General features: G+C 43.7%; 2 protein-coding genes across 2 annotated transcripts in view; one reads left to right on the top strand and one right to left on the bottom strand.

Annotated features, from left to right (window-relative positions):
- Positions 1 to 2,193, bottom strand: part of LOC106807832 (microcephalin-like) — a 7,676-nt gene extending 5,483 nt beyond the window's left edge. The window contains exon 1 of the mRNA XM_014810296.1: positions 2,011 to 2,193. The gene's annotated coding sequence lies outside the window, so the exon portion shown is untranslated. The remainder of the gene's footprint in view (positions 1 to 2,010) is intronic.
- Positions 2,194 to 2,460: 267 nt separating this feature from the next.
- On the top strand, positions 2,461 to 10,396 carry LOC106807833 (transmembrane protein 184B-like). The gene is made up of 10 exons (XM_014810297.1): positions 2,461 to 2,544; positions 4,696 to 4,936; positions 5,166 to 5,255; positions 5,585 to 5,747; positions 5,958 to 6,048; positions 6,238 to 6,405; positions 6,531 to 6,700; positions 7,083 to 7,265; positions 7,903 to 8,009; positions 8,371 to 10,396. Exons 2-10 carry the CDS (start codon positions 4,739 to 4,741, stop codon positions 8,647 to 8,649), a joined length of 1,449 nt encoding a protein of 482 aa, XP_014665783.1. The 5' UTR covers positions 2,461 to 2,544; positions 4,696 to 4,738; the 3' UTR covers positions 8,650 to 10,396.
- The last annotated feature ends 11,680 nt before the right edge of the window (positions 10,397 to 22,076 follow it).

The raw sequence follows: 22,076 nt of genomic DNA, 5'->3' as shown, positions 1-22,076 counted from the left end.
CATCTGTGCCTGCGCGCTCGTGCGGTGTGCCTTGCGGCGCCGCGTGCTTGCGTGTGTGCCTGCGCGCTGCATGTGTGGCGCGTGCGTGCCGTGCGTGCCTGCATGCGTGCGGGTGTGCCTGCGGGCGTGCCTATGTAGACCCGTAGGACAACGACCCGTAGGATTATAGAACGGTAATCCATGGAAAATCCTAATAAAATTCACACGTATATTTTTCCCTGGCGGCACACTCGTGTGTCATTCCGATTGTAGCTTTTTTGTCAATTCCCGAAAGAGTTTTGCTGTCGCTCTCTCATAGTCCAGCAATACCAACCCTCTACATTTTAGTAGTGATTTAGTAGTGATTTTAGTAGTGATTTAGTACCACGCTGAAACAATCGTGCCCCCCCCCATACTTCAATCAATGCCGCCCCTGCCAGCAGGCACGTACGCAGCGTCGATGTGCACAGCCATTCACACGTGCCTCGCGGGCCGCTTTCTCAAACCCCCTGAACTTCCAGGGCCCTTACGCGGGCCTTGGACCCCAGCCGCAAGAGACTTCGCGTATAAACAATCGATCCTCCTCGCTCGTACAGGCAGACATTCCACTATTTTGGCTAGCCGTAATAGTTCTGTGTTTAGCTGAACCTGTGATGTATTCACTATTCAAGGTGCATTTGTGTTGTGACGTACGTTCCGGCCAGTACCCTGGGGACATAGACCCTATCAGCATCACTATCAGTAGGGCTGAAAAGGTCTATGTCCCCCCGGGTACTGCCGGAACGTACCCTGGGTACGGTCCGGTATACCGGAACGTACCCTGGTACCAGAGCATATAAATCAACGTGATTTATATGCTCTGCTGGTACTATTCTAATATGCTGGACCGTACCTCGCTAGATACAATAATGTAACCCACCAGGAGGATAGGGTTACAAAGCGTCCCTATCCTTTTGTGTGGAGGAAATTCAGGGAACCCCTAAGTGAATCACTCAGGGTGGTTCTGGTGCGTTTTCAGAGACTAGAATTTCCAAACTGGGTTTATTCTCAACACAAACCTTTCTCTGCTATCTTGGAACTTACTATGTATCACTATACTCTGTATTAAACTAATATAACCTGTTACAAAAATTCGAAGTGACAAGCGGCGGATATTCGAGCGCCATTTCTGTGACCTGTGACGTACGCATTCCCAAGCGCATAGCAATCGGCAATCGCAGCGCCCTCCGATTGGTCGGTGAATCCGCGTCTTCGAACCGAAGTACGTCACAGGTCAACAGAAATGGCGCTTGAAATATCCGCCGCTTGTCACTTCGAATTTTGTAACAGGTTATATTAGTTTAATACAGAGTATTGTGATACATAGTAAGTTCGAAGATAGCGGAGAAAGGTTAATTGTGTTGAGAATAAACCCAGTTTGGAAGTTCTAGTCTCTGAAAACGCACCAGCAAACCGCCCTGAGTGATTCATCTCAGGGACAGGGGTTCCCTGAATTTCCTCCACACAAACGGATAGGGACGCTTTGTAACCCTATCCTCCTGAGTTTGGTTACATTTTGTATCTAGTAGTACCTCGCACTCGCAGCTAGGGCCTGCATACCTCCCAACTCTCATTGGTTGATACAAATCACGTGCCTGAAACTCCTGTTTTAATAATTCCTTTTATGGTGCATTGTGACCCTAACCCTAACCCTAATCCTAACCCTAATCTTAACCCTAACACTACTTAGAATTTAATTTTAAAAATTAACTATATTTGTATTAACCAATGAGAGTTGGGAGGTATGCAGGCCCTAGCCGCGAGTGTACCTCGCCTACTCCACTAACGAGTCTAGGGAGTCGCCTACGCCTACTCCCTAACCCTAACCATTTCAGATAGTTACCAGGGTAAGTTCCGGTATACCGGACCGTACATAGGGTACGTTCCGGCAGTACCCTGGGGGACATAGACCCTATGACTATGAGTCTGACTGAGCATCAGTAGGCCCTAACAAGTTAACAACTCAACTGTCAACACTGAATAGATGCTAACCTGGCGTCTTTCATAACGGTCCGACGGGCTACACGTGTCAAGTTGAAGTTTATGCTATATATTTCTATAAACCCAAAGGCTGTACAATATTATAAGATCAGTAAAACCATATTAAAACATACAGCGCTTTCAAGTAAATTGTTAACGAAATTTGATTTTCCCGGCGAACGTTAGGCCCTATTCTTAATTAGCGCCATCTACCAGGTATTTATACGACTATACGACAGTATACGTACACTTTCTTATACAGCACTAAGAGATCCTGATTATATTATATTTTTTTATTTTTTAAGAATTGGTTGAGATAATATTTTTGGCTATTAATATATTATAGTTTCCAGTACAATTAACTGTGTTATAAATTTTTCTCTATCATCTATGTAAAAATAGTAAAGTAGGTTCTCAATACGTGGCGCCGTGGTCGTACAATTTTGAGGATCTGAACTAAGATAAACATTGGAAATTGAACCCGTGCATTGAAGTGACAGTGACACAGTTCCGTGTTTACGAAATGAATTCCGTTATCAGGGTTTCGTAAGTTTTTATATACGTGCAATTCTGCATGAATCGTTGTCATTAAAAGTAGATAGCGTTATAATAATGATGGTCGAAACCCTCTGCTTTAATAGTATATTATTTGGGTGTACTCAAATTAGCTCGATCAACAGTGGTTTAATAGTGACAGTGTCAGTGAACGGTCTGTGAACGTGAAACTGAAAGGTCGCCGGGCTATTCTGCATGATTTGCGGTGTGCTGTACGTGTGTATTTAAGGTGGTTGTACCATGTGATCGTATAACGGGGCAAAGTGAGTAGTGTCGTTACGGGGTGGTTACCTGTGGCTGTGACAGTGTATACACTGTATAATACGATGTGCAGGAAAAGATAAACGTTACAACATGTATATATATTTTATAATATGTATACTAATATTATTAGGGTAATGTGTTATATCATGCACACAAGTCACAAGGTACATTATAAACTATGCCACTTGTCATTCTTGGGGAATTTTCCCACCACTATGCCGCTATAGATGTGGTTTTGGTAAATGTATACACTTAATTTCCACTTGTAAGAAACAATGGCCGAAATATCTCTTCATGCGTGCAGTTATTGTGATAATGTATATAAAAATAATACATACCGTTGTGTGCATGTTTTCACTAGATTTCACTACATTTTTGTCATACGAGTTCGATGTGAATAAAAATACAAATGTATACAAACATGAGCTTTTTTTGTTCACTGGTCTTTATTCTATCTTCCGGTAGTATTACAAATCGCGTAGCTTCCTTCGTTTTGACATAAATCGTACTTTTGCACGACATGGTTTTTACGTTATTTACCGTCGTGTGGCGAGGCCAAGCTGTAAATTCGCATACATAGCAACTGAAAGGAGGCGTGGCAGGACTTTTATGCCATAGTCTAGCCGAGTGCAGAAAATCCGCTTAGAAATTAAGTTACGTTGCACCCATGCTTGGTTTAAAAATTAAAACTATTTTACATTGAAACTATAGTTAGAATGCCTTGTTTTTATGGTTGAATCCCGCAGGTTTTTTAAATATACGCTGCGCTGGTAAAATATCTTAACTATTTCACCAATGAGGAATGGAGGAATGATGTGTATGAATCTTAGCGAGTAAATTGGCGCTCCAGCTGATTGTACCTTTTTGCACATGTGTTTTGCATAGCAACCGTTGGGGACACACGATCCCTGCCGTGCCTCCGAGTTGCTTTGTAACATAATTTGCGGTTTGGCAACGTCATACGACGGTAAATAATGTGAAAAGCTTGTCGAGCAAAAGTACGATTTATGTCAAAACGAAGGAAGCTACGCGGTTTTTAATATTACCGGAAGATAGAATAAGGACCAGTGAACAAAAGAAGCTCATGTTTGTATACATTTGTATTTTTATTCACATCGAACTCGTATGACAAAAATGTAGTGAAATCAGTACTAAATACATGTCAAACTCTTTTGTCTTTATTAAAGGGAGAGTTTACTCTAGGTTCTAGGGTTATTTTCAGCTAATTTAGGCTATAATTACGCTACATAAAAAGTTTCATGGTTCAATCACCATTAGAAAGATTTTTTTTTAATGTTTTAAAACTAACGACTACAGTTTGATTACAACGACGGTGGCGCCACTCAAAGCGAACGATCTGATAAGTTGCGCAAAACCACTTTCCAGCCAAGGGCTACAGACTGAGGGTGTTTCTTATTTATTCATTTAAAAGCAAAAGGATTGTAATATCTTATAAACGACATATAGTTTTAGTTATAATATGGATAAATTTGCCCTAAAATGAATATCGTTCAGTTAAATAGCATTTAGGTATAAATATAATTGCACTTTTGTGATTAGCCCTCGGTCTGTAACGTGCAAAATAAATGGTAAAATACTCAACCTTTTCGGGGTGGCAGTACGGTCGCGGGTGTCGTGGCGCCGTTCAAATTTCGTAGCGTTGATGTGTAATTAATTATAACAATTAAATTAGGTATCTAGTAACAAATACGTGTGGGTATAGACGATTTGTTATACAGTAAGTACAGTTGTATGCAGTAAAATCCTAGAGGCTACTGTCCCTTTAACTCCTGATATATATATATATACATAATATAATAGTGATATAATTAGTAATAATTTGTGTACAAGTACATTCGTTCTGTTTATTTTAACCAGCTAATCGGTTGTGACATGTGACTTGGATGTAGAAGTCATCGCAATGGATAGTGATACCGCTATTGCAAGTCTTCCGGAAGAAGGTGTCTATAATGATGTGCCAATACTGGACACTGATACCATAACAGATATTATACCCGTTGTTGTGAGCACAGACTATAACCCTACGGTTACATACACATATAAAGACATGGATACATATCAAGGGCCAGCCGTTTGGCTAAATAAGACTAATGGTGAGGTAGGTATGAGCAAAAAAACGTGAGCGTTTAGCTCAATGTTGAAGTTAACGTCAAATTATTCATGTGAATACTGCTAACAAGAGCACTGGCCATCTACCATTAATGTACCATTTATGATAATGACACTTTTGTTTAGGTGCTGCTTAATGGGTGTTAAATTATTATTCAACTAGTTATGCACTATACTACTGTAACGATGAACTACTGTCGAATTGTATTTGTTTTCAGGCAGGTGACCCCATTTTTATCCAGACAGCAGCTGCAAAAGTTATAGCAGGGCTATTTACCGTTCTTGCTCTGCTTGTGACCATACATCAGGTGCAATTCTTTCTGAGCATTTTAATTAGCTTGACTATCTTTCATACACACCATAGACTCAGTCAGGTTAAAAGCATTTTCAATTTCATCATTCTAATATGTCTTTTAGTTTTAGTGCATTTTTCACCTTGAGGGAAGTTTTTCCTTATTTCGTGTATGTATCTTTCTTTGTCCCACAAAAAAATATTTCATAAAAAGTAAGTGGCCTAGACAACCCTTCTTTGAAGGGAATTATTGCCTTGTTGCTAACTCGCCGCATGCCCTTAAAAAACCAAAGGCAGCACTTGCCTCCCCCTAAAACATTTAATTCAACCGTGTTTGTCCCGTAGATTTATCGGCATCTGAAATACTACAACAAGCCGAGTGAGCAGCGATGGATTGTCCGAATACTGTTTATCGTTCCGCTCTATTCCTTCGACTCATGGCTGAGCCTTCTCTTCTTTGAGGAGAGCTACTACGTGTATTTCGACAGCGTGCGAGATTGCTACGAGGGTAAGTCGTTGGACGAGTACGTCATAAGTTGGGGTGAAGATGTTCCCTGGTGGTGCAAAATGCTATTTCTCCAAGGATGCAAAACTTTTTTTATCTCATGCTGTGTGGTTATTTTAGTTGTATTTAAAATTTTACAATTTAAGAAAGTCCATGATTGCCCTACGATTTTTAGATTTAATTTGTATTTTATCTTGCATTTGTTCTATGCAGCGTTTGTAATCTACAACTTCTTGAGCTTGTGCTACGAGTACCTTGGAGGAGAGAGTGCCATCATGATGGAAATCAAGGGAAAATCCCTAAAGTAGGAGCATTTAAATGTTTTGGTGTAATTGACTTATTTCTTCTTCTTTTTACATGACAGTTAGTTTTAGGTTTGAGAAGAAATTGTGTGTAATGTCTATGGTATGGGTCATTCCGAATGTGTAGTCTTCAGTGATTGTTGTTGTTACTGTGTACTAACTATGTAAATGTTTACTTGTTTTGCCTCCAGGGGGAGTTTATTGTCGTGCACGTGCTGCCTTGCAAACAGAGCCTACACTATTGGATTTTTGCGCTTTTGCAAGCAAGCGACGCTTCAGTTCTGCCTTGTGAAACCTGTGATGGCCATCGCAACTATTATACTGCAGGCATTTGGTTGTTACAGTGATGGCGACTTCAGGTAGGGCCTATCTCTCGTATAGATGTGTTAGATCGAGTAGATAGAGATAGCAGATAGAGTAACTACCGTGCTTTAATTACACCAAGTGTGTGTTGTTAATGCGTACACGTGTTGCTTGGTTATAGTGTAAAAAGTGGGTATCTGTACATCACAATTATCTACAATATCTCCTACACGATGGCGCTGTATGGACTCTTCCTCTTCTACCAAGCGACAAAGGTGATGCTGAAACCATACGATCCAGTGCTAAAGTTTTTGACCATCAAATCAGTCATTTTTATATCATTTTGGCAAGGTGAGTTTCATCGTCACTCGATGTCGTAGGAAATTGCACAACGTTAATTCATTTACAGTTGCCATGCTTCTAGTCTTGTGATGCACTTTTGTAATCCTAAATATAGAAATCCATGCACTGCAACTTAGTTTTACTGGTAAGGTACACCTGAAGAACCATCATTCCCTGATTGCCAACAACACAAACTATAGCTATTCTAGCATTTCTATCCAGGTACCATTTTAATCTTACCCATGTGAGTAAGATAATAAACGATCGTAATCCACTTCTGATGTTACCCTTGCATAACTTTGCTCCCTTGTGATGTGGAGGCTTTCATTGATGTAGTGTATAATTGCTGTAGCTTCACGGCGTTGTTGTCACGCCTGCTTGACTGCTGCAGGTGTCGGCCTGGCAATCATGGAGAGTGTCGGATTCATCCAGCCGACGTACAACGTGGCCGGCGAGGAGCAGGAGGGAGTCGGCACCGTCGCCGCCGGTTACCAGAACTTCATCATCTGCATCGAGATGTTCTTTGCGGCGATCGCGTTGCACTTTGCCTTTCCTTACAAAATCTACATGATGAGTAAGTCATGTGTACGATCGATGAGTGTGCCGTATCTAGTTGACCTAGCTGTCTGAGCAAGATAACAATACCCCTCCCTTGGGGTTGCTGGGTCATTTACTTCCGTGTTTTTCACGCATGCTCACCAAAATGTCGACTTTGCCACGCTTCATTGCTAAGCATTGTTTTTGGAATGTCCTATTACCGAACTGATTGGCTCGAGCTGTCAGTCAATTACGCAGGCAGATAGGTCCATTACAGTAGATCAGTAAGTGTTAGAGGCACTTTGCCTTTCTGTACGAAATCTCTGATGCATACACCATATGTAATTAATATATATCAAGAAGAAGTAGAGCCTCTTAAGAAAGGGAACTCTTACATATGAGGGCATCAATAATGTACTGATAGTCTAATTTCACTAGGATTAATTGCTTATCAGATGATAATAAATAATTATAAATTCATAGTTAAATAGCGATTATAATAAATAAACCGCATGTACCTATGTGTAGGCGCATTGCTATTTTATTACGAGGTTTTTAGTTAGTGATTCGTGTGTTTCGCCCACGTTTGTGCGTATGGGTGTATTCTATGACGTGTAAATGACAATACTAAAACAGTAGGCTTTATTTAATGATGCTGCGCTGTTTCCCCGCAGGTGTGTTCACACTGGATCCGGACTCTCGCTTGGCCAACAGCAATGTGAGGGGCAGCAACACACTAACCAGCATATCTAGTAGCCTACAGGAGACCCTGAACCCAAAGGTATCCACTTTGTTTCCTACACTGCATTTCCCAACGCCAGGACGTTAGTAACTGTTAAAGAACATCTTAAGATAAAAAGCAATTTATTTATCATTTAATATTTAATCATTTAACATTTTATCATTTTTTTATCATTTATCGTTTTTTTAAGAATTTCAAAATGTTGTGATGAAGATTGTGAAAACGCCAGTTGTCCGTGATATATCGCTGAGGTCTACTTAATGAAATTACTGACCCGCCGGTCATCTTGTTACGTTTCAGGATATTGTGGTCTTCATTATGCACCCACCAGCCATTTTGTGTTCCATCAGGACCCCGTGATTAATGTTACTCATCTGTCAGCCATCTTGTTTCCTTTCAGGACATCATGGTCGATGCCATTCACAACTTCCACCCCAACTATCAGGAGTACACGCAGTACACGCCCGAAGGAAACAAGATGTCCGCCGAGGACGAGCGGATTGAACAGCTGCGAGCGAAGCAGCGCACACACGTGCAGCAGCAGCAGCAGCAGCAGCAGCAGCAGCAGCAGCAGCAGCAGCAGCAGGTGGCAGATGGCGCCACTGCACAGTCCGAGGCTGACAAGTCCGAGGCAAAGTTCACTGATGACATCATCCTGCTCGATTCCGATGTTGAGTAGACAAGAAAGCGTCCGCGGCCTGCAACGACGACGCTGTAGTTGGGGGTCGCGGGGTCGACCTTTCGAGGTTGGCTTTTCGATTCCTCGGTTTCCGCGACAACCGGTTCGTTACGCGTCTCGGAATGTTTGTGGAATCGTGTCAGAGTGGAAGGGTGCGGAGAGCCAAGCCAGTCGTCGTTGTTGTGGGGAGGTGGGAATTTGTAAATACTAATGAATGCGTATCAATCATTGTCACATGTGAATGTTTGCCGTGAATCTGGAATCCGACGGCCGGACGAGAGATCTTGGTGTAAATTGGACTACGTTTGACTATCAGTTGTCGGGTGTGTGCGTCGGTTGTCTGCGGTGAGAGACAGGCTTACCTGTCGTGCGTGCGTGCGTGTTGTTCCACTGCACGTACTAAACGACAGGGCGGTGCTAGCAAGAGTGATGTCTTAGCAGCAGGCATGCAACAAGATCAGCAAAAAGTGACGCTAGCCGCGGGGCGTGCAAAGTGCGCGCACACAAATTCGTTTTGTATGTTGAAGCGATGGCTCTTCCACGTTTTTTTATTGCGTGACCGTGACAAATGTCTTGACGAGACGACGAATGAAAATTAATCCGTGCTTTTATAAGACTAGTAGTTATGAGCAGTAGAAGCATTGCATGCGCGCCGGCTTGCATGCGGCTGTCAAGCTCGTACTGGTGAGCGGTCATATATTGTTATAACTTTTATTGTGAAGAGAATTTTAAACGTTGTATTTTAAACGTGTAACTTAGTTGCTAGTTAACATAGCTTAATTGCGTGTAATAGTGTGTGTGTGCTGCTGTTTATTGTATTTAATATAGTCTTTCAACGAGTTTTGTGCAGATCTTTTTAGTGTATCTTAAGGGGCGTAGCTGTATTCATGCCAACATAACACCCACCATTGCACAGTATTTATCCGTGTATCTATCTATCTATATCTATTCACATGTATATATATATATATATATATATATATATATATTAATTTATGTATGTGTGCTTTTGTGTGTGTTCATGATATTGACTACCAGTTTTTAACAGAACTTCACCTAGAACACACGATAACATGCACAATTTTACAAATTACGAATTAATTTTACCATCCTACATTCTAATCCCACTTTTTCTCCCCTAAACCTCTTCAGCTACGCCCAGCTCCTATCGCATGGTTTTCTGGTGAAAATTCTGACGTTTCCTCCCGTAAATGCTACGTGTTATTTACGACTGCACACACGATACTCGATGTTTTTATTAAAAACCCTATTTTTTATCTTTAAACGCGGTGGATTTATCTCGGCGATCTAAAGCCATCACTGCATGTCAACGTTGCGTTGGTCCTTGTCGGCGTGCAATGCTGGCAATTAGCAATTAACTACGCGTCCTATTGTGGTGTGTGCTGGCTGCTCAAATCAGCTCAAGTTTACGTCAGTTATGGCCTCGTTTATTCCGTAGTGAAACAAAGGGCATTTCCGTTAAATGTTTGCAACATTTACGTGTATAGTGTTTAATTAATTAATTAATCCGTCTCGTTATGCAAAGCAGATCTACGCATATAGTTACACACACACATATAGTTTCTGGTTACGTGTTCTAGTTCTCGCGAGAGAACGCGGTGATTGCAATGAATCAAATCTTGAACGTCGTGCAACCCAAAAAAAAATTAACACGAATTTACGAAAACGATGTCCGTGTTTGTGACGCTTAGAATGAATAGACAGATGTTTATTTATGCAGAATTTTGTCTACTGTGTTGGAAGTTTTTTTCGCCGTTTTCGTTTTGATGTAGTTTTACAATTTATGGAGATGGATCCAGAAATCCTTCATTAATCCGTGGGGCAAGTCGCCCATACGGGATCCTAGAAAGGCACTCCCACCCATAGAAATATATATAGTATACTATATATATATATATATATGGTATATATATATATATATATATATATATATAGCACATGCACGCACACAGCGCAGCGCACGCGTCCACCCTTCCCACATACGCGCATGACGCACAAGAACACGCACATGCACGCACGGCACATGCGCCCGCATGCACGCACACACACACACACGCACACACACACCACACACACACACACACACACACACACACACACAGCGTGGCACGCCATCTCTATGAAATTACCACTAACACAAACTAGTACAACCTTTGGGTTTGACGCAAGCGGAGAAGACGATGAATACATACATGTTTCATCAGAAGTAAAATAATAACTGATTTTTGTGTTATGTTAAGTAAATTATTATCACACTCATGACGCAATCTTAGTCCTCACCAGCAGTTTGTTCAGTGACGCTGAGGGATGGCGAGGGAGTCATGATCATCACGCGGTTACATCGGTAGAGTATTACGCATCTCGGTGAGAAAAACTGAGAGGGATATTTACAGAACGACAAAGAAGAGAGACAGAGAGAGAGAGAGAGAGAGAGAGAGGCGCGAGAGCGGGAGAACGAGAGAGCGAACGAGAGCAAGAAAGGAGAATGAAAGAGAGAGCGCGCGGAGAGAGAGAGAGCGAGAGCGAGAGAAGCGAAGAGAGCGAGAGAGCGAGAGAGCGAGAGAGCGAGAGAGCGAGAGAGCGCGAGAGAGCGAGAGAGCGTGAGAATGAAAGAGAGAGGCGCGCGAGAGAGGAAGGAGCGAGAGAGAGAGAGAGCGAGAGAGAGAGAGAGAGAGAAAGAAGAGAGAGCGAGAGCGAGAGACGAGAGAGCGAGAGAGCGCGAGAGAGCGAGAGAGCGAGAGAGCGAGAGAGCGAGAATGAAAGAGAGAGCGCGCGCGAGAGAGAGGGGGGGGTGGGGAGCGAAAAGCGAAGCAATTACACGTACATAATAACTACGAAGAATAGCGATTTCGTACAGCCGGTTATATTATACGTATGTACATATCGGACTTCAGTCCTGGAATGTGTTTGCGTGCATCACGCATCTCTTCCATGACGAATGCGTATTTGTATAGGAAAAAGAGTGCAGAAATAGCTCTATAAATAGAGGTGGAGAGAACGCGTGCGCGCGCGCGCGCGCGAGAGAGAGAGAGAGAGAGAGAGAGAGAGAGAGAGAGAGAGAGAGAGAAAGAGAGAGATAGAGAGATAAAGAAAGAAATGAAAAGAGAAGGGTAGATGGAGAGAAAGCAGGAAAGAGAGAACGAAAGGTAAGGGTAAAGGGAGAAAAAGAAGGAGAGAGAGAGAGAGAGAGAGAGAGAGAGAGAGAGAGAGAGAGAGAGAGAGAGAGAGAAATGATGGTGACGATGAGGGCACGTGCTCACCTGCATTGTACCCGTAGATATTAGCCTCGTTCACACGAGACCTCGTATTTATGAAATACGGTATTTGCGAAATACCGAATCTGAGACAAATACGCGCGGCCGAGCGCAATCTGCATGCAGCGCCCCCTTCCCACACTCAGGTAGATTGAGCCTACGAGCGAGAGCGCCATCTGTCGTGGAGTTTGGCGCGAGCGTTCACACGCTGATTCGCGGCTCCAGAAATACGGTATTGCGAGCTGCGAGCGGCTTTAAACAATCAAGTGAACAATGCGAAATAAACAATGCAATACGCACCAACTGCCGATAAAATACGTAGACTGGTCCGCGCTCGACAGTTCCACTCGCGTTACACTGGAACTGTCGAGCGGCGGACCAGTCTATAAAATACGCGCTTCAGAAATATGGTTATTTAGCGTTCACACGAGGAAATGCGCGGTCCAAGAGATCCGGTATTTCTCGAGCACCACAAATTATTCGGGGTCTGGGAAGCCGCGTATTTACATCAAATACCGGATCTGTTCGTATTTCTTGGACCGCGCATTTTGCCTCGTGCTAAATACCGGATTTCTTGCTACGTGTGAACGCGGCCTTATATCGAATGTAAATCTACTCACGCTGCCACGCTTGCGCACGGTGATCTTGCGATCCTTGCCCTCGATGGCGTTGAAGAGGCTGAACAGGAGGTGCGGTGTTCGTGTGTAGAGAGACGCTTTTGCTCGAGGCCGCTTGATAACTTGAAGGCCGCTCTCTCGGTCCTCCGGCGGTGTCACGGGTCTCACGCTCTGCAACGATAAGCCGCCGAACTAAATCTCTGCAGATTCACCAGCAGAGCGACACCGCCGTAGTGCCTACACAAAGAACCTTTGTTTACCAAGTTGTTACCTGCTGTACAGATGAACGCCGAAAATAGTTCTTATATTGGTAAACATAGTGTCAGCTACCCCCCAGTCCTCTCCCCACCCCTTAAAGAAAACACAGCGCAGGCGGGCCACACACACACACATCGCACTAGTACTGCTAACCTGCATCTTTTGCTTTCTAATATGTACACCTGCTGGCGATGATAACCCTTCTATGTGAACGCCTGGAAGCTAATCAGGGAAACCACACATCTAGTAGTGTATCCCAGGCCTCGTGTCATTAGTTGTACTTCGAACAGTTGAAACCTCCGGAATCGTCTTGTGTTGTAGGCAAATAGTAGACTTGTAACGTGGACGCCGTGCAGAGTAGAGATGTAGCAATAGGGATGTAACGTGGGTCGTCGGCACAGATTGCAGGGTTTTCCGGCAGATTCCAAATCAGACAGAGAGCCAGTAGTCGCAGATTCGTTGTGTAACTCCTGGCAATCTCTGCCGGACGACTCTATACGCTACATCTCTACTTGTTACAATTCTATACTCTGCCACGGTTCCACGTTACAAGTCTACTATTTGCTACAACACAAGCGCATTCGGCGAGGTTCAACTCCTATCTATAAGTACAATTTACCCGGTGACATTTAAAATCACTCGTGACTAAGGTATTATAGCTAGCGGCCTTCGCTGCGTGAGTAACGGCTGTGATGACCGGAGGCTGCGTGCAACAGATGGTCAGCGGCTTATTGCGTAACATTACAGTTAGGTGTGTGTGTGCGCGTGTGTGTGTGTGTGTGTGTGTGCGCGCGCGTGTGTGTGTGCGTGCGTGTGCGGCTAACAGCTACGTGAAGCTACCTACACTCTCTTACGCCACTGCATGATCGAGCAATTTTTCTAATCACTGTTTTTTTTCCAGACACGGGGGTAGACGACACGCGATGCTCGGCCTGCCTCACTAATAGAGCCAAATGTTAGAGCTAAACCCGGCGGCAACGCCATATACCTAATCATCTCCCTAATAGGCTTCGATGGATTGTGTTTCTTTTCGAGACCTAGCTCAATCGACTGCCAATACTTTTGCGTAATGCTCACTCGTCATGCACGTGCGCGAAACTCCGCGCGCGCACTCTGGCGGCGGAATCAAGCCAACATTAGAACACCTGTAAATGCCACATAATGGCGTTACGGTTAATGCTAGGGCTAAGATGATGATGACGATGATAATAGTGATAATGATGTTGTTGTTGATGATGATGATGATGATGATGATGATGATGATGATGATGGCGGTGGTGACGATGATGACGACGACATCGACGACGACATCGACGACGACGGCGGCGGCGACGACAACGAAGACTACGATGACGATGATTTAGGATGTGGATGCGGGCCATAATTTTCACATGAGCGTAAGAGGCATATTCACGTTTGAGTAGACAAGCCGGCATACCCTCGGCGGAGTGACACATTCATATTTAACAAGTCATAAAAGCAGAGTGGCGTGCGTGTTGTCTCAAATTTGCTCACCACCCAACTATGGTCATCATGCGATTCAGAAACAGAATGCACACGATTGACAACACGCAAACACACTATACGCAGTAAGATAAGAGCGCGCTGGTTTTTGTAAATGAGGCATGGTGCACCCACAACGCGATCCATCAGCCGTATAACAAATGATTGGACGGACCCCTGACTAGAAAAATACGTCAACAATGAGCTTCCGTGTCAATAAATGAATCAGCTCTATAGCAACACTGACGTCACTAGGTATCGACGTACCCGCGTAATACGTCATGGCTCCTCGGTGCATACTGACGTACACAAGTTTTAACGTACTCTCGTATACGATAGGAATTTTTCATTATACACGCGTAATACGCCTATGGCCTTCGATATAGAAAATCAGCAATCTAAGGCAATCGGAAAGCACTTCAGAGAGAGATAGAGAGATGGAATAAAACCAATAGAATATAAAAATACTCGACATCGCCGCGACGATGGCGCCCTCTACAGCCGAGAGACGACATCGGAGAGAGTTTCTAAGTAGTTGTGCTCCCACTGCACCTGCGGTAGCGAGACGGCTTTGTCTCCTTCCCGTATCGACACGAGAGCCAGCGTCTGGTTGCCGGCGGTGGCGCTGCGTTTGACGCTGAGATGGGGAAACATCTGAATCGCGTCCAGAATGAGCGGATCGTCCTCTCGTGAGATCGGGTGGCTCAGCTGCGACGGTAACTTCTTCGGCCTGCGAAAGGATTCGAGAGGATTCATTTGCGTCAATGAAACGCACGCACGCACGCTTGTGCGCGTGTGTGTATGTATGCATGTAGCTTATACATGCTCTTCCAGCAACTAATTATTTTCGGTCGCTGGCACATGTGCAGTGGTGATAAGTCATGGACGGGGGACCAGTCTAGAAGTGATGACACTATATGCGACACTCGCGCATGAGCACGAATAATCGCTATAATCAATGTAAATTTAAACATTTTAGCACAAACTCAACGACATGCGAAACGCACATATGTAGTCACGAACACGAGAACTACGGTAACATTTTACAATAATATACAATTAAAAGTTAAAACTCTAGGGCAGTATATTCCACAAATATCACGAGATGAACAGAACAATACCCCGCTTGCGCATCAGAACGTAAAACCCCCTATAAACTTTCAAACGTGTACTATAATAGACTAGAATAGGATATCTGATGAACGATAAAATATTACAATGTTAATTACGCGTTAATGAACCTCATTAAAACCGCTTCTATTAAAGGACTGCAGAGTAATTTAACTCGCTAAGCCTTTCATCGGCAGTCGCTATCATTTAAATTAAGGAACTCTTGATTAATTTGGTTCAACACTTGGGCCTAGTTAAAATATGTTGCCGATGAAGGACGGATGGCAAATAGCTCATTGACTCTCCATGCATCGTCCTTTACGTTACCATCACCACAGGTTTCACACGAGAAATAGCAGTTCGTGAAATAACCTTAGTAATATTCGTTCGATGAAAAACCAACAGAAACAATTTATATAAATGCACTCGCTTCCATTTTTTACTTGCCCACGCAGGGCAAGGGATCTCTCATTTGGGTGTTTGGTTCATATCCCATAAAGGATTTCTTAAAATCAGTCGCAAGACGAAATCGCGATCTTTGTAGGCGAGAGCAAAAGACTATAGCGCAGCGTGATTGGTGCACGCAGCCAGCAGTGGTGCGTGCTTGGTTACGGCTGCAAGAACAGCTAAATCGATTTGACTGCTGAAATTATAAAAGCTTTTTAACGTTCACGACGAAACAGTAAAAGCTAGTAAGTAGATCTCGAACTAATGCAAATGCTCCCCTTCTCCTTTACTTCCCCGTTCACGCGAAATTATTTTTTCGACCGCTTCCGGTCGAAAAGAGATTGTCGGCGTCACCATGGCAAATAACGACGCGTGACACGACACGCGCTTCTGTGATAGCAAGCATGCTGACTGAATCGGACAAAATAAGTTACGCCACGCTGTTATAGATCTAGTAAAATCAATTGACATCAGACGCACACAAAGGCGAGGATGCAGTAAGTGTTAGTAGGCACTTATGGCCTTTCTGTACGAATCCTCTGATGCATAACATATGTAATTAATATTATATCAAGAAAGAGGTAGAGCCCTCTGAAGAAAGGGAACTCTTACATATGAGGGCAGGGAACCATTTCCAGCCAAAACTTTGCGATAGGCAAATGTGGCGATACAAATACATTTTGCATAGCATTGGATAATTCTGTATAGGGGCATTTTGCAGACAATCACCAGTGCAAATTTAGCACCGCAGTGCATGCTTGGCGTGTTATGCTGTCGGCCGTGTGACGGCACAGCTAGTGCCTAGGACACACTAGCGATTCTCGTACGCTGCCGCAGCGTTTAAACAGCGTGCGAGCTTGGAACGCCGCCGCTCGAATGGTCGAGTGAAAATAAAAATAATATCGGGCCGAGGGCGAGTGAAAGCTAAAGCTGACTTCGCCCATGTGGCTAGTAAGAAATAATTGTGCTAAAATCTTTAATCAAATGTTGGTTCTGTCACGTTATATATCCAAACATTGATGAAATACAGTTCTAGGGCGATTGTGAAGTGAAGGGCAGCTATCCGAGCTCCTCGACTACGCATCAAGCATCCTCAACTTTATCTTATTCAGGTCGCCGAGAAAGCAGCCGCGAGAGCGTGGGCAAGCGCAGCACGTCGTGGGCTGTGTATACGGTGCCTGGGCGGGCATATTGATTGATGTAGCGGGGAGGGGGGGGTGAGTGCAGGATTGTTTAAAGTCAGTTGGCCTTGGGTGTTAACAGTCAATAGAAATCGGCGTATACGTGGCATTTCAATTGAGCGGGGCAGAAGCAGCCCGAGAATAAAAGTAAATTGTAAACATGTAGTTTCCGTTACATCTCGCATGGGCTGAATCGGGCAGAACTGCGATTCATAAAAAAATATTGCGTAGCAAATGGCCTGAAAATACATCGGGAATTGCGTGCGATACGGGAAATGTATTCCCCTGGAGGGCGTCAATAATGTACTTGATAGGTCATTTCAGCTAGGATTAATTCGCTTATAGATGATAATAAATAATTATAAATTATAGTTTAAATAGGCGACTTATAAAACTAACCGCAATGTACCTTAAATGTGTAGGCGCATTGACTTATTTTATTAGGTCGAGGTTTTTAGTTTACTCCATTGTCAAATTAGTGATTCGTGTGTATTCGGCCCACGTTTGTTGCGTACTGGTGTAATTCTATGATCTGTAATGCAATCTAAACAGTAGGCTTTATTTAATGATGGTGCGCTGTTTCACCGGCAGGTGTGGTTCACACTCGGATTTTGCCGGACTCTCAGCTTGGCCAACCGCGAATGTGAGGGGCAGCAACACAACTAACCAGCAATATCTAGTAGCGCTACAGGTAGACTCTGAACGCCAAGGTATGCACTTTGTTTCCTACACTGGCATTTGCCGCAACGCCATGACGATTAGTAAACTGTTAAAGAAAATCTTAAGATAAAAAGCAATTATTTATCAAGTTTAATATTTAATCATTTAACATTTATCATTTTCTTTATCGATTATCGTTTTTTATTTTAGAATTTTCAAAATGTTGTGATGAAGAATTGTGAAAAGGCGCTAGTTGTCCGTCGATTATATCGCATGAGGTCTACTTGAATGAAATTACTGACGCCGCCGGTCATCTTGTTACGTTTCAGGATATCGGGCGGTCTTTCATTGTGCACCCACACAGCCATTTTGTGTTCCATCAGGCACCCCGTGATTTAATGTTACTGCATTCTGTGCGCCATCCTTGTTTCCTTTCAGGACTCATGGTCGATGCCATTCAGCAACTTTCCACCCACTATCAGGAGTACACGCGAGTAACGCCGCGAAGGAAAACAAGATGTCGGCGCCGAGGACGCGGATTGAACAAGGACTGCGAGCGAAGCAGCGCCACACGTGCCAGCAGCAGCAGCAGGCAGCAGAGCACAGCAGCAGGCAGCAGCAGCAGCAGCAGGCAGGTGCTAGATGCGCCACTGCACAGTCCGAGGCTGACAAGCTCCGAGGCAAAGTTCACCTGATGACCATCATCCTGCTGATTCGCGATGTGAGTAGACAAGAAACGTCCCCGCGGCCTGCAACGACGACGCTGTGTTTGGGTCGCGGGGTCGACTTCGAGGTTGCTTTCGATTCGCTCGGTTTCCGGCGACAACACGTTCGTTAACGCGTCTCGGAATGTTTGTGAATCGTGTCAGAGTGGAAGGGTGGCGGAGAGCGCAGCAGTCGTTCGGTTGTTGTGGGGAGGTGGGAATTTGTAAATACTACTGAATGCGTATCAATCTATTGGTCAAGCATGTGAGATGTTTGCCGTGAATCTGGAATCCGACGCCGGACTGAGCGATCTTGTGTAATATTGGACTACGTTTGACCTATCAGTTGTCGGGTGTGTGCGTCCCGGTTGTTGAGCGGTGAGCGACAGGCCTTACCTGTCGTGCGTGCGTGCGTGTTGCTTCACTGTACGTACTAAAACGACAGGCGGTTGCTCCGCAGAAGTGTGTCTTAGCCAGCAGGCATGGCTATACGAAGATCAGCAAAAAGTGACGCTTAGCCCGCGCGTGGCAAGTGCGCGGCACACAAATTTCGTTTTGTATGTTGAGAAGCGGATGGCTCTTTCACGTTTTTTTATTGCCGTGACCGCTGACAAAATGCTTTCGACGGCGACGAATGAAAATTAATCGTGCTTTTATAAGACTAGTTAGTTGATGAGCAGTAGAGATAAAAGCATTGCAGCGCGCCGGCTGCATTGCCGGCTGTCAAGGCTGCGACTGGTGAAGCGGTATTTATTGTTATAAACTTTTATTGGTGAAGAGATTTTAAACGTGAAATTAAGACGGGTACTTAGTTGCTAGTTAACATAGCTTAATTGCGTGCTAAGGTGTGTGTGCTGCTGCTGTTTATTGTAATTTAACTATATGTCTTTCACGGTTTGTTGTGCAGATCTTTATTACGTAGGGGCGTTAGCTGTAATTCAATGCCAACAAACACCCCCATTGGCACAGTAATACCTCTTTCCGTATCTATCTATTGCTAATCTATTCACGATTATATATATTTTTAAAGTATTATATATATATATATATTTTTATGATGTTGCTTTTGTGTGTGTTCATGATAGTTGACTACCACAGTTTTTAACAGAACTTCACCCTAGAACACACGAATAACATGCACTAATTTTACAATTACGAATTATTTTACCATCCTATCATTCTTTAATCCCACTTTTTTCTCGCCCCTATAACCTCTCTGCTACGCCCAGTCCTATCGCATGGTTTTCTGGTGAACTGACGGGGGTTTCCTCCCGTAATGCTAGGCGTGTGTAATTGTACGACTGCAACACGAGGATACTCGATGTTTTTATTAAAACCCTATTTTTTATCTTTACACGCCGGTGTGATTCGTATCTCGGCGCATCTAAAGCCATCACTGCATGTCAACGGTTGCGTTGGTCCTTTGTCGTCCTGTGTCAACTGGCTGCAATAGCATCTAATACTACGCGTCTATATGTGCGGTGTGGTTGCTGTCCTCAATCACTCAGTTTAGCGTCAGTTATGGCCTCGTTAGGTTCCGTAGTGGAAACAAGGGCATTATCGTTAAATGTTTGCAATCATGTACGTTGATGTATATGTTTAATTTAATTAATTAATCCGCTCTCGTTATGCCAAGAGAGGATTTACGCATCATAGTTAACACACACATATAGTTTCTGGTTACGCTGTTCTAGTTCTCGCGAGAGAACTGCGTGATTGCAAATGAATCAAATCCTTGACGTTCGTGAAAACCCAAAAAAAAATTAACACGAATTTACGAAAACGATGTCCGTGTTTGTGCACGCTTAGATGAATAGACAGATGTTTATTTATGCAGAATTTTGTCTACTGTGTTGGAAGTTTTTTTCGCCGTTTTCGTTTGATGTAGTTTTACAATTTATGGAGATGGATCCAGAAATCTTCATTAATCCGTGGGGCAAGTCGCCCATACGGGATCCTAGAAAGGCACTCCACCCATAGAAAATATATAATAAGTATACTATATAATATAATATATGGTAATATATATATATATATATATATAGTTGTCTCCCACCTATTCACAAGGAAGCGGCGTGCATTGCAAGTCATTAGTCTTACATCCGCCGCGGTCTATCCCACCCACCCATATGTACTATACGCTGCAGCTCCAGGGCGCCGCAGATAGAAGCACTGGAAGGCACAGTGCTTCCAGTAAATTTTGGGTTAAACAATTTTGTTCCTACATTTTGTTCGCTAAATCTCTCTCACAAGACTCACAGATTGCATCTCCAGACGTCTACATTCAAAATTTTTGAGGGGGTTCATGCGCCACAGACCCCCTAGCATGCAGCGCGCGCTACGGCGCTTGCTTTTTATTATCACTGAGGATTTTTATCCTTCTGTGCTTCCTTCTACTTTCTAAGACCTGTGGGCGCCAGTGGTCAGCTCCCAGCTGTTAGCTAATATCTCGCACTCCTATCTCAACTAATACTTCCACCCTCCACCCCTAGTGACCCCTACACAGTAGGATATAGGCGGGGGAGGTATAACCTCGTGAAGATTATTCACCACATTATGAGGGTCTATATCGATGAGAAAACGCTAGGTAGAAGAGGTGTCGGTAGTACGTGGGGATTCTTTACATCACATCAGGAGTGAATAATAATAGATTATTAATATAAATAATATATTATAATATTATATAGATATAATCTATTATATTGACTGCTGATCACATGCCGCGGGTCACATGACGGTCGCCATATTTAATGAGCTTATCACATTCTCTTCGTTGTTTTATCACGTTCGCGCGCGCGATGAGGTGGTAATTAATATATATGTCGCCGGACGTGTGCGCCGCCATCGCGCAGGCAGCTCACTTCCTCCTACCTCACTCATTTCTCAGCACTCAATCATTATTTCCGCTGTAGAATCATAGCTGTAACATATCTATATGGTAGAACTTACCAACGACGTCGTCGCTCGGCAGGTACAATATATGCCGCAATGCTTATGAGTGGCGTAGCCATGTGCTACGTCTAGGAGCGCGGATGTGAGAGGACGTATACGTTAAGCGTGTGGGTGTGAAAAACGAAATTTTGTACCTTCAGTTGTTTATTTCCGCCTGCGTGATGCGTAAATCCGTTATAGGAAATTAACGTTAGCGCGTGTAACGCCTGATTTTATTTATTATTTCGAATATGGTATGCTTAAGCCTCTTGTTTTCGGGTTGCTTTCGTAATTTAATCACAAACGTAATCAGAAACATAAATATTTACTGAGGACTGAAAATGTTTAAACCATTAACTAAGATTTGGGGCACGCCCCTCAGCACACTATTTAGAAAGCGCGACATGGCAAGAACAATGATCAGCATCTAAAGATCAAGTAGGCCTATACTAGCTGATTTTTATTATACAGTGTGCTATACCGATGAGGCAACGGTTAATTTCGGTACGCGATTCGGGCTCATAGGGTCTATGTCCCCAGGGTACTGCGCGGAACGTACCCTGGGTACGGTCGCGGTATACCGGAAGCGTACCCTGGTAACTATCTAGCTGATATGGTTAGGGTTAGGGAGTAGGCGTAGGCGACTCCCTAGACTCGTTAGTGGAGTAGGCCGAGGTACGGTCCGCGCATACTAGATTAGTAGTATTTAGTACAAGGTACGTTTCCGGTATACGGACCTAC

The sequence above is a fragment of the Priapulus caudatus genome, unplaced genomic scaffold (assembly GCF_000485595.1).
Source record: "Priapulus caudatus unplaced genomic scaffold, Priapulus_caudatus-5.0.1 Scaffold236, whole genome shotgun sequence".
Classification (NCBI taxonomy): Eukaryota; Metazoa; Priapulida; class Priapulimorpha; order Priapulimorphida; family Priapulidae; genus Priapulus; species Priapulus caudatus.
This window is presented reverse-complemented; position numbering and strand designations above follow the sequence as displayed.